We start from the raw sequence: 12,995 nt of genomic DNA on the forward strand, positions 1-12,995 counted from the left end.
GTTCTTTTTTTTTTTTTTTTTTTTTTTTTAATTATTCACTAGAGTACACCGGCTTACTTGGACTTACTGAAGTACCATATTTACTTGCATACACAAAACGAAGTCATCGTCCCCCCGCCCCATCAGTATTGGGGGAAGAAAAGCCTGTCGTCTTATATTTGCATACAAAGAAACTGCATTAAATACATTGCCTGTCTTGGGACTGCTGCTAAAAGCAGCATGTGCTCAGTAATGGAAACCAACTATGAAGCTGATTAAATGCAGCCAACACTGAACATACCTATAAAACACATGGTCCATACTGGACAAACATACGGATGAGAACCTACAATAAGATAGATTAGTGCAGCCCATCTGAATAAGATATACAGTAGTGCAAGTTGTGTTCAGCGTCCCTCAGTGCTGACTCTTTTCAAGTCATGATTAGCCACTACATTGAATATGTTGAGTTGTGCCTTTTATTTCCCATTTCCAATGTTAAATGTCTGGCAAACATCACCAAACAGGGATCAGACAGTTTACCCAGAATTCCTCTGTCATCCCTTCTCTTAGCTGGTCACATAATTAGTGTGGCCCTGCCCTCCATAAAGTGGAGCCTGACCAGGTTGCCCTGCATCTCATCTGCATATACATTTTTGGAGGATCCCAGGGCTCATGACAAGAACACCTGGTTCCAGTCATGAATGGGGAGTTTGGTGGGGGGTATCTGGAGTGCACACATACTGAGCAGTGCTGAGCTGTGGGGTCACCATGACTTGAAACTGACACTGGTGGGTCCCAGCCCAGTGAACTATATAGTAAATCATGAACCTTTTTGACCTTGGACTAATATTGTGCATAATTTGTACTGTATGTGAGTAGATATGAAATTGCAACTTAAAAATGTATTTATGGAGTAGCTGTGCTAAAATTTGCAGCAGTTTGAACAAAGGTAAAATGAAATGCACCAATTCTGGATGAACTAGGTCTGTGGGTAACTGTAGTACTTTGCATACATGCTTTGATTTCAGATTTGCTCCTAACTTCTGTGTTCAGAGAGAGCAGGGTCTGACAGTAAGGAGGGGAAAAGGAGTTGCAGGGGGAAGAAGTTGGTGGGGAGGGGGAGGAGAGGGCAAGGGTAAAATAAACCTGATGCCCTTGTTTTTTTTGCCATTCTTTAGCAGTGGGAGGGGGACAAATTCAAGGCAAACCTCCAATAATTAGATTCTATATGTGGAACATTATAACATTTACATATATAGAATCTAATTACTGGGGGGTTGTCTTATATTCAGGCTCACCTTATACTCAAGTAAATATAGTAACCTTACATTTTTTTCCCCTTTAATGTGGTCTGTGTTCAAAGCATTTAGTTAGGGCTTTTTAATAATTAAAATATGAAACCATTTCTTTTTAAAATATATCTGTACAAAACTGCTTTTTACCTTTTCGTAGCCTGCTTCATCAGGAGATGACAGAGCCATGTGTTTTACATGTAGTGTATGCTTGGTGTGCTGGGAGCCTACAGATGAACCTTGGTAAGTGTAAAGATTTGTGTGGTAGATCTATTTTTTTCTGCCTTGTTTGTTGGATGAAAATATTCAGATAAAATGGTGAATATCTTAAGTAGTATTTATGAAGCATTCTTGGCAATGGATTTTAAAAAATCAGTGGTAACTGCTTATACACATGTCTTTACCCCATGGTAAGTGAAATTTTAAACCATGATAGTTTAGTCTCTTTCCTTAAGGGGGCTAGTTGACCCAACCCTTTTTACTCTGGTAGCAAATTGCTTGTATTTCTATATCCTAATCCTTCACAAAGTAACTCTTATATTACAAGTGATGACAATGTACGTACTCTCTAGAATGTAAGCCTACTCTTCTTAGTAGAATCCAGTTGCTTGCTCTTTCAAGGGTAGTAGCCAATCGGATCATAAGTTTATAGTTACTTCTGTTAACAATATTGAATGTAGATCCCTGGTGCTGAAATACATTATGCATCATTAAGTAATTAAAGCACAAGTCCTTTTATACAAGGTGGTTGAGAGACCATGCAATCTGGAGTCCTTTACTATGTAATATTTTTATGCTCATATAAAATGGTTCCAATCTAGCATAATTTAACTTTCTTTTCCCCAAACTGAAATACCATATATGATAGTATCTTTATAAACATGGACTGTATGATAGTTGTAATAGTTGCTATTCTGTTGAAACTTGCTGCTATGAGAATCCAATGGTTTTGATGGCTTGTTTTTAATTCGTGAAGGTCAGAACATGAGAGACATTCCCCAAACTGCCCGTTTGTCAAAGGTGAGCACACGCAGAACGTACCCCTCTCAGTCACACTGGCAACAAGTCCTGCACAGTTTCCTTGCACGGATGGCACTGACAGAATAGCTTGCTTTGGATCTGGAAGCTGCCCTCACTTTTTAGCTGCTGCAACAAAGCGAGGAAAAATCTGCATATGGGATGTTTCCAAACTGATGAAGGTACTTACTAACTTTACTGATTTCTTTAATAATTATGTTAAATTTAAAACTGCATACATCTCTACATTTTTGTTTGCTTAGGTTCACTTAAAGTTTGAGATCAATGCATATGATCCAGCAATCGTGCAACAGCTTATGTTGTCAGGAGAACAGAGCTCAGGGGTTGACTCAAGGAGACCAACACTAGCATGGCTAGAAGATTCCTCTAGCTGCTCAGATATACCAAAATTAGAAGGAGACAGGTATGTTAACCTACAGAATTTTAAAATAAATGCTTTAAAGTGTTTCATTTGAGGTAATGTATTCAAAATACCTTTTTGTTAAAATGTGGGAGACCTTGATTCTTCATTTGCTTTTATCTGGAGATGGGGTACATTGTGGAATAAAGAAGTTTATGTATTCCCAGGGATATAAAAACTTGTTTTGAATCTAAGCTGGTGGATGCTGGGGTTTTTCACTGAGAAGCTGCTGTTTTACCCCCACATTATTTAAGTACACTTTATTAATCTGTTTTTTTAGTTTGTTCGTTTTTACCTTGTGGCTAGCAGGAATACCACATCTCATTGTGCTCCATGCAGTGGATACATTATTGGGGTTTACTGGAGTATTGAGAGGCACAAAGCCTAGTTCTTCATTTTAGTCATGTAGATAAATGGTTTTACGTGTTTTAATCATTTTAAATAAAAAAAAAAAAGTTACTTAAGAACTACAGAAAGTTGCATTACCATGACTCTGATTTCTTAGTCTATTTGTACCTCATTGTGAAAGCTACAGAAGTTCTAATAAGTGCGTGTTCACAAATTTACTAGCTAATTCAACAAGTAAATGTATGTAGGTGAGGCACTTTACAAAGAGACTCCTTGGGATAAGTTACTGGGGTTTACTAGAGTATCATGATTTGCAAAGCCTAGCAATACCATAGGGAAAATAAGGTTCTGTATTCCAGAAGGAGTGCTAATATGTTAGATGCCGTGATTCTACCTACAGACATGACAGTGGGCAAAGGAAAGAGAGGTATTGACAAATATCTGTATTCACAATATGTGTGTTTCTGTTGTTTTGCTGTTTTGTTGTATACAGTTCTCATTGCTATATTGAAAATTCATTGTTGGCATGTGAGATGGTGGTATTGTTGAAAAGATAAGAAAGCAGGTACTCAGAGATGATTGTTAAGGAATCTTCTGTCACCTTTCTAGCTTTTCTCATTAAATTGAAGGAAATGGAGAATGCTAGTATACATAGAAGCAGAAACTTTTTTTTTGTTTGTTTTTTGGTTTTTTGCATACTTACACATCCTCAGAGTCTATGTCCCCCAGGAGAGCTGACACCTACTATAAGAGTGCAAAGCTAGCAGACACTGCCTGTTAACAGCTGCTGGAAGAAAAATCCAACATCTAATTCTGTTTTGGAGAGTTCTGAGTTCTGCATACAGTCTAAAGAGTTGATCCAACATAAGAGGCAAGGGGGAGCCCAGTAGTGCTGGACTCGGGAGCAAACATCTCTGTTATTAGGGGTGCACTGATCAAGATTTCTTGGCCAGTACCGAAAGCCAATGATTAACCAACCATATCTATAGGCCTATCCAATAACCAATATTTAGTAATAGTGCAAGGCATTTTAAACTACTGACATATAAACCTTTTGTTTGTTTGGGTTTTTTTACATTTATAACACACGCATGAACTCATGCCTCCTGCCTGCTCTGGCCCTTGATGAGGAAGGCAGTGGACCACCTTATTCCCACGCACATTGCCACCTTGCCCGTGGGTCCTACTTGCAGCCCCATGCAGTGTGTGCTGCCATCCCAGGTGGGCGGGGCAGACCCTCACACAGACAATGATACTGGGCAAATTTGGAGCTCCAGAGCATGCTGCTGTCTCCGTGCCAGTGGGCTCTGTGCAGCTGAGTTCCCATGGATGCTGGGGAGAAGTGGCTTTTGCCAAGGTGCCTGGTAGAGTGGAATATTCTGGCATTTTACCCCACCTGCACACAGCCCAACATCTTGGAGGCAGCCCTAGTGCTCAGGTCCTTGCTGCACGCATGACGTTATCATGACATTGTAAGGGTTCCTTTGTTGGTGAGCATAGCATCCTGTGACCACTCCCTGGCTCCCCCTCTTCCTCCCACTGCTTGCCAGAATGTGTAGTCTGTCATGGGCTCAGGCCGGCATCAGGGCTTGGGGGCCGGACTATGCTTGCTTCTCACATGTGGCCGTAATTATTGGCTACAATGACCAAAAAAAGCTGAGAGCTGATAACATCACTTCTCCTTTTATCGATGCAGATCCAATAGCCAACCAAACTGATGTATCGGTGCACCTTTATCTGTTATCCATCTAACTTGCCTCAGATGTGCTCGTTCATAAGCAGGGGTCCTAGTTTTCTCTAATTTTAAAAAAATCCCCAATTTTCAGTTAAAAAAATCCAAATCCACATTTTTCTGTGATTTATAGATTTCATAGACATTAGGGCTGGAAGGGACCTCGGAAGATCATCGAGTCCAGCCCCCTGCCCAAAGGGCAGGAAGTCAGCCGGGTTCATAGGATCCCAGCAAGATGAGCATCCAGTTTGCTCTTGAAGGGGCACAGTGTGGGTGCTTGAACCACCTCTGGTAGCAGGCTGTTCAGACCTTGCGGGGCTCAGACAGTAAAGAAATTCTTCCTTATGTCCAGCCTGAAACGGTCTTGTAGTAGTTTATGACCATTCGACCTAGTCATCATCCCTTGGGGCGCTCTGGTGAACAAACGTTCCCCCAAATACTGGTGGTCACCCCTGATGAATGAAATACCACTAATATATGTAGATAGATAAATATATTGAGATAGATATATCAGTTATAGATATCTATATTATAGTGGTGTTTCATTTTGATCACAGAAAAATGTGGATTTGGGGTTACTGTTTTGAACCCAAAATTAGTGGGTTTTTTGTTTGTTTTTTTTTTAAATCTGAGAAAACCAGGATCCCTGTTTCATAAGACTAGGAGCCCTTGTTGGAGCTTTTAAGGATGGCAGTCTTGTGAAAGGATGGGAATTGGGGGCAGGTTTGGTACTTCAGAGGCAAAGATGAAAGAGGTTGATAATGATCAGGATCAGTCCAGAGAAATTTCCAGATTCTCAGGCCTTGGAGAGTTCAGATGGTTGAAACAAGAGGATGATCTGATAACCAGGAACATCTATACATGTGCTCTGGAGGCTGTGTGAGAGGATAGGAGGTGTGGGGGGTTCATTTTAATTTAAGTGGCTTTCAGGAGCCACTCTGACTAAAAAAACTACAGTGTCTTGTGTACCAAACGTCCTGTACTTCAAAATGACAGTGTTCAATGAGCTTTAGTTAAAGGGTCCCCACTGTCGTTTTGAAACGGGGGGGATGCTGAGTACACGCGACAGTGAGGCTGCTGGAGTGTTCTAATTGGAACGCCCCACCAGACTTGATTAATTGAGTCTACTTCAACCATTCTAATTGGAACGCGTTGGAGCAGGTGCCCCGCATGCATACGGACACCCCAGGACTAGTCAGACCTGAAACTGACCTAAGGAAAATCAGGATCCCTGGAAATCTCATTTTACATGGCCTGTATAGGGGTAAGTTCTACTGGTCCACCTGTGTGTTAGACTCTGCAAATGAAGAAACTTAATCTCCCATTAAGGGGGTGTTGAGCATGCATAGGCCTTGGTAAATACTATAACTGCAGACAGACAGATGCAGAGCTATTTGGTTAGAGAGCAGCTTTTGGTGGCAAAACAGGCAATGGTTTATTAAAAGACATCTTATCCCTAAAGAGTTGCTTGACTTAAAAGTGAAGCTACTGTGAAAGTAGCATTTGAGTCATGACAAGTCTTTACAAGTAACTATACAGGTGAATTACAGTCCAGGAGAGGCTGAGACCAGATTCAGAACACCTCTAGGTTCCTTGTAGTTGAGCTCTGTGCCTTCTTTCCTGGCTATATGTTGGGCCTGGTAGTATTATTCATGGCCAGTGCCATGTACAAGGTGACCAGTCCATGGTAGATTCTGTAAAAGCATTAAAATTGCTTACAGAATCATTGGAGACATGACTTCAAACTAACACAACAAATTACATCTCTCTCTAGAATCGTTGAAGTGCAGTTTGACTGCTCTCCCTTTCAGAGGTGTTCACTATGAAGAACTTCAAAGGAGGAGGGTTTTTGTGTTGGTTTGTGTTTTTTTTGCAGAGAGTATACTCTCATACAATTTTCTCTTTTTATCTCCTTGATCCATGTTTTGCTTTTAGTGATGACCTGTTAGAGGATTCAGATAGTGAAGAGCATTCCAGATCAGAATCTGTGACAGGTAAGTGTATATTTTTAAAATATAAGGATCTTTGTAAAATCTATTGTACTTAAGGATTTTTAGGTTAGGAGAATGAAGTTAATGTGCACCCTACATTCTTGTACATAAAGTTGAAATATGATCTTGAAATACATGGTTGTGTTTACAGCTGTGCTGTGTGTATACAGTTGCTTTGTAACAAACTAAATCATTACAGAAATACAAGGTGACAAAACGTGTCTGGATTATATAAATCATCTGGTGAAGGATGCAAACTATGCTATGGGCACTTTTCTTAAAAAAAAAAAAAGTGAAAATGAGTACATATACATTATAGTTACATAAGTGACTATTTAGTAGAAAGATCTAAACTTGCTTTTAGGCTAGCTAGTTTAAGTACTGATCTAGCTGTAGCAGTAAAGAACTCTGCACAGTCTGATTTACCCTGCTGAAGCTGACTACAACATAGTTGTAGCCTGAAAGTGACATATAAATATGTTTTGCATTTTAAGTTGTACAAAGTATTAGAATGGCAGCTTCATCAGATGAACTTTATCACTGTAAAAGTACTGTAATCAAATGAATTATGTTTTGATATCTGGAAATAAAACTCATTTAGCTAACAACTGAGGAAGAATGTCTAGGCTGCCCTGAAAACAGGTGAACAAGTGTCAGTATATTTTTATAATAACTTACATAACCTGACGTATTCAAGGGGTAATTCTAAAATAAAAAAGAAACAAGCTATTCATAGTAATTTCTATAGATATGATTTTATAAGGAGTTTAACATTTAAACTTTTTTCATAAGGACTTTTATACACAAGAAAGAACCCTCTTCCTAATTGAATTTCATCCTTATTTAAGAATTATCTAAATTATTATAATAAAGAAATTTGCCATATCTGAAAAACCAAGTAGTAATGCTATAAATACCGTTGAATATGTTCATATGGATATTGAATATATAAAACAGACCAGCAAACAACTGAGTAAACATTCAGTTCACTATCTTAACTGAAGGATTACCTTAGTCCCAGCAGACTTGCTTAATTCCCTATAGTCTGAATGAATGAATGAATAAGACAGTAACACTTAACACTGTATGGGCTCGTTCCAACAAAATCAGCTGTCCTTTGTATGAGGGCATGACTAGCTGACACCATATTAAACATAACAGGATTTATTTACACAATTTACACAATTCTGAATTGCCTGTGATTTCTCAATGGAAGTTTAACCGTGACTAGACAAAACTGAAGTCTAGGGCAATGGATGTAATAAGTTCACAAGTTTTGGAGTTAGTGGTTTATCCTCTTTGCAGATTCAGGAAGGTGACTTTGCTTTAATGTATACTTAAGAGGTTATCTTTCCAAAGCTTTTGGATTTTCAGATTTCTCCATGTCAGAGCCCTTGCAGAAGAGAGCTTTCCCATCTCTGGGACCTGGGGGCAAGCTACAACAGTGTTCTGGGCCTGGGTTGCTGCATGAAGAACTTTTCCAAAATTCTTTGCACGTGGAGCAGCCTATTCAGAGAGGCCCAGAATTGGGTTCTCCCAAGCAGTGTTTTTTTGCTGTTGTTTTTTTAAGATGTCGTTTTCACTGGTTTAGCTTATGCCCAACCCCCCCCCAGAAAACAAGAACCCCCCTCCTGAAAAAACAAACTTTTACATTCTTCAGAAAGCCAGACTTTATTTTTAAAGTTTAAGAGGCAGCATCTCTCTCCTTAGAACTAGCAGCAGGTCGCATACGAGCTGTGAGCAGAGCTACTGTAAGTAAATCTGTGCTGAAATAACAGAGCTAGCCGTAGTACCCAGCTGGTGTGTGAGCAGCATCCACGCTGAAACAGTTCTTCAGGCTCTATGGAACCTTCTTCACTGAAACCAAATGAATTAGTGGCATAGAACAGTGTACGCATGCCTGTCTTTTCCCCTCTAAGATCTGCCCCTGCCTCTCCCCTAGACAGGGGGACCCTTATTTCCATGATTTGCAAAGCAAACAGGAAAGCTTCACTGGAGCCTGCTATATTTTTGGGGAAGGTAAAGTTCCCTGTCCTCACATAACATCAAGGAAGATGAAATTCCTTCTCCCAACTGACATTTAGGTAAGATTAGCACTGAGAGGGGTGAGAGGCACAAGCCTTTTCCCTTCTCTCAAACTGTTTTACCTACAAGGCTTCAGCTCATACAGAAGGTGCTGGCTTACTCCTGTAACCCATCGATTTATAGATGCTAGGGTCGAAAGGGACCTCAAAGGATAACTGAGTCTGACTCCCTGCCAGTGGCAGAAAAATGTGCTGGGTCATGTGACCCCAGCCAGGTGCTTGTCCAGTCTCCTCTTGAAGACCCCCAATATAGGGGAGAGCACCACCTCCCTTGGAAGCCCGTTCCAGATTGTGGCAACCCTAATGGTGAAGAATTTCTTTCTGATGTCCAGCCTAAATCTACTGTATATCAGCTTGTGGCCGTTGTTCCTGGTTATTCCAAGGGGTGCTATTGTAAACAGAGCATCTTGTATTCCCTGCTGCCCACCCTGGTGAGCTTGTATACTGCCACAAGATCCCCCCTCAGCCTTCTCTTGCGGAGGCTGGAAAGGTCCAGGTCCCTCAGCCTTTCTTCATAAGGTTTTCCATGCAGGCCTCTAACCATATGAGTGGCCCTCCTCTGGACCCTCTCAAGGTTGTCCACATCACTCCTGAATTGCAGCATCCAGAATTGGATGCAGTACTCCAGCTGTGGCCTGACCAGTACCGCATAGGTGGGAAGCATCACCTCCCTGGACCTGTTCGTGATGCACCTACTAATATATGACAAAGTGCAGTTAGTTCTGCTTATGACTTTGTCGCATTGACAATTCATATTCATCTTGGAGTTGACAACAACTCCAAGATCTCTTTCTGCCAGTGTTCTGCTGAGATAATCATCCCCCCAGCCTACAGGCGTGCTGATGATTCCCTCTCCCTAGGTGCAGCACCTTGCACTTGTCCTTGTTGAACTGCATCCTACTCTTCTCTGCCCACTTCCCTAACCTGCCCAGGTCTGTCTGGATTCAGTTTCTTCTCATTAGTGTGTTTGCTTCGCCCTATAGTTTAGTGTCATCTGCAAATTTGGACAGAGTGCTTTCCACGCCCTCATCCAGGTTGCTGATAGAAAACATTGAACAGCAATGGCCCAAGGACAGCCTTGGCAGACTGCACTGCCCACATCTGTCAATATCAACCCATCCACCACCACTCTCTGGGTACAACCCTTAAGCCAATTTGCCACCTACATGACTCTGTAATCATCTATGGCACAGCCATTCAATTTGTTTATAAGAATAGGATGGGATATTGTGTTGAAGGTCTCTTTAAAGTCCAAGTAGATGACATATACCTTGACCATTTGTATCTAAGCATTTAGTGACCTGGTCATAGAAAGAAACAAGGTTAGCCAGGTAGGATTTACCTGCTGTGAACCCATGCTGGTTGCCCTTCAGCATTATATTACCCACTGGAGTCCTAGGAATGTGATCCTTGATAATTTTTTCAAAGGTTTTCCCAAGGACAGAAATGAGACTAACTGGTCTGTAGTTACCCGGATCCTCCTTTCTCCCCTTCTTGAAAATGGCTAATTCTTTCAGCAGGGTTAGGCCGCGCTTCCTGTTTAGCCAGCAGGCAGGGGGGCAGGTGGGAACACCAGTGCCCCCTCTGCAAGCACCAGCCAGGGAGTGGGGCCGCCAGCAAAACCAGCCCCGCTGCTTCTGGAAGTGGTCGCAGAAGTTCCAGAAGTGGTCCGGTCCCCCAGTCGCTGACTGGTGTCAGGGGGCACATGCCCCCCTGACTAAAAATGCACCAGACACCCATGTCTTTCAGCACCATTGAATGGCGCTCATCTGGTCCCACTGATTTAAACACATCCAACCCCTCCAACTGTCTCTTTACAAGGTTGGCACTGAGAGTTGGTGGGCTGGTGATTCTCCTGCTTCTGTCAGTAATGCATTTGGGAGATTTATCTAGATCCAAGTTCAAGAATTCATTGACGAGCTCTGCTTTGTTCCAGCTGTCTGTCCCGTAGGGGTCGTATACCGCCCTGCACCTTCTTTTTGCTCCCTATATACCTGAAGAAGAACTTTTTGTTGTCCTTAATTTTTGTCGCCAGCCTGAGTTCTTAATGCTGCTTTGACCTTCCTAATTGATTCCCTGCAAGTGTGAGCCAAGGAGGTATACTCCTCCTTGGTAGCTACCTGTAACGGGATGGTGTCCTAGGGGTTGCTGTGATCTCCCCTAACGCCCCCTTACCGTGCCAAGTTGGCCTAAAAGCACCCTCAATTCTCACCTGCCACGTCTGTGGTGTTAAATATATAATAGGGAGGCTGCCTTTCCGTCCTCTTGGACACAGTTTCCTGCTGTACGCTGGCCCTGTTCTGTAATGGGCGTTTCTGTGAACCCCAGCCTTATAGGCTATACGTGGCTCCAACTACCCCTTTACCACGCCCCAAGCCTCACTGATGGAACTGACGTTCTTCGGTCTTGCTCTGCGCCTTCTCTGGCACTCGGGCTCTCCACAGCCCTGTCTCGCCCTGCGCCTTCTCTGGCGCTTTGGGTCAGCTCACCCCCAATGCTGCGCCCTCTGTGGTGCTCGGGTCCCCACGCTGCCATGGACCCCCTATGAGGCCTCCTCCATCCCCTAATAGCCTCTCCCAAGCCACTGGTCAAACAGCCAACAAAACACAAGGCCCTGGGCTGTAACATTATTCCAGCCACACCAGGGGTGCTCCATCCCTCACCAGTATCAGGAGTTGCTTGTGCAGTCAGGCCTCTCCTCTTTGCTCGCTCAGACAGAGCTGCTTCCCCCTTGGCTGCCAGCAGGGAACTCCCTGCCTGGCCTCAGCCCTGGGGTTTAAATGTGAGCCAGGCCCTGCCCCTTCCGGTCAGCTGACCACTGGCAGGTGTGGCTCACTAGTTCCCTCTGGTTGCCCTAGCAACCTGCACCTGGGTAGTTATCTCTGCTCTACACCTTAGTGCCCTGCTACACTACCCCTGTTTCCACAGCCTATATGCCCCTCTTTTTGTCCTTAGGCTTTCCTGGAGTTCCCTGTTTATCCAGGAGGGTTTCTTGGCCCCTTTGCCTCCTTTTCTCTGCAGTGGGATTGCCTCCTTCTGTGCCCGAAGGATCACTTCCTTGAGTAACGACCACCCTTCCTGGACCCCCACTTTGTCAATGCTCTTGAGCTTTAATGCCCCACTAACTAATTTCCTAAGCACACTGAAGTCAGCCTTTCTTAACCCTTCTCATGCCTATGAGCCACTTGTCTCCCAGTGGCTCTGGCTCCTTATTTGTGTTTGGTTCTTTCTCAGTCTGGACCCAGCAGCAGGGCACATGGTGGAAGAAGTGATTCAGATAATTTTCTTTGTGAGATGGACTTGTTCTTTCCTTTCCAGCCTCTCTAGTGAAGATCATTTTGTTGCTACCCTTTTTCCTTAGAAAGGTTGCCTGTACTCTGTTCAGTTTCCCTGGTAACATGGTATTCCCATCACAGGGCTCCTTTTCCACATCTCTTGGATTTTAGCCATGGGTTTGTGAAGTTCATTGCTCACCAGTTGGATTTTGTAAAAGGACATCAGTGCTAAAATCTCTGAGAGAGTCTCTCTCTAGATCAGTGGTTCTCAGCTGGAGTGCTGCAGGAACCTCTCGGGTGGTGTTGCTGCTGCAGGGTTGAACTGCCCTGTACACCTCTATTTTCAAGAGGCATGTCAGAGCTGAACTTAGAAGCAGCTGCAGCAGAAAGGCACAATCTGCCTTCCTTACATTGTATACACAGGGACATTGCTTCTGCTGTAGCTCTTCCTGGTTTGGCTCTGACATGCGTCCCAAACAGGGAGGTACGTGAAGCAGTTCTACCAGGTTGCCGCTGTTGTTCAGTGAAACTGTCCTGCACGACTTGTTTTTCCAGAGACATGCTGGAGTCAAACTAGGAAGAGCCACGACAGAAAACATTATGCCTTTCTGCTGCAGCTGTTTCTCAGGTGGCTTTCATGTGCCTCCTGAAAAGAGGTGCTTGGGGCAGTTTCACCAACACCATGCAGGGTCAGACCAGGAAGGGCTGAGGCAAGAGTGTATGCTTCTGCCATACCATACCTGTTTTCTGACCTGGCTCTGTGGAAGGTGCCTGGTGCAGTTCCACTTAGTCATAGCATGGCACTCTCTTGGCCTGCCTCCTCCCCCTGCCAGTGCCTAGGTCTTGCATGTCT

At 43.3% G+C, this 12,995-nt stretch overlaps 1 protein-coding gene across 1 annotated transcript in view; it reads left to right on the plus strand.

The window, feature by feature from the left end:
* Positions 1-12,995, plus strand: part of BIRC6 (baculoviral IAP repeat containing 6) — a gene marked incomplete at its 5' end in the record, with an annotated part of 326,913 nt that overhangs the window by 24,648 nt on the left and 289,270 nt on the right. The window contains 4 exons of the mRNA XM_025197634.1: positions 1,435-1,517; positions 2,251-2,473; positions 2,555-2,715; positions 6,728-6,786. Coding sequence (XP_025053419.1) covers positions 1,435-1,517; positions 2,251-2,473; positions 2,555-2,715; positions 6,728-6,786 — 526 coding nt within the window. The remainder of the gene's footprint in view (positions 1-1,434; positions 1,518-2,250; positions 2,474-2,554; positions 2,716-6,727; positions 6,787-12,995) is intronic.

The sequence above is a fragment of the Alligator sinensis genome, unplaced genomic scaffold (genome assembly GCF_000455745.1).
Source record: "Alligator sinensis unplaced genomic scaffold, ASM45574v1 scaffold489_1, whole genome shotgun sequence".
NCBI lineage: Eukaryota > Metazoa > Chordata > Crocodylia > Alligatoridae > Alligator > Alligator sinensis.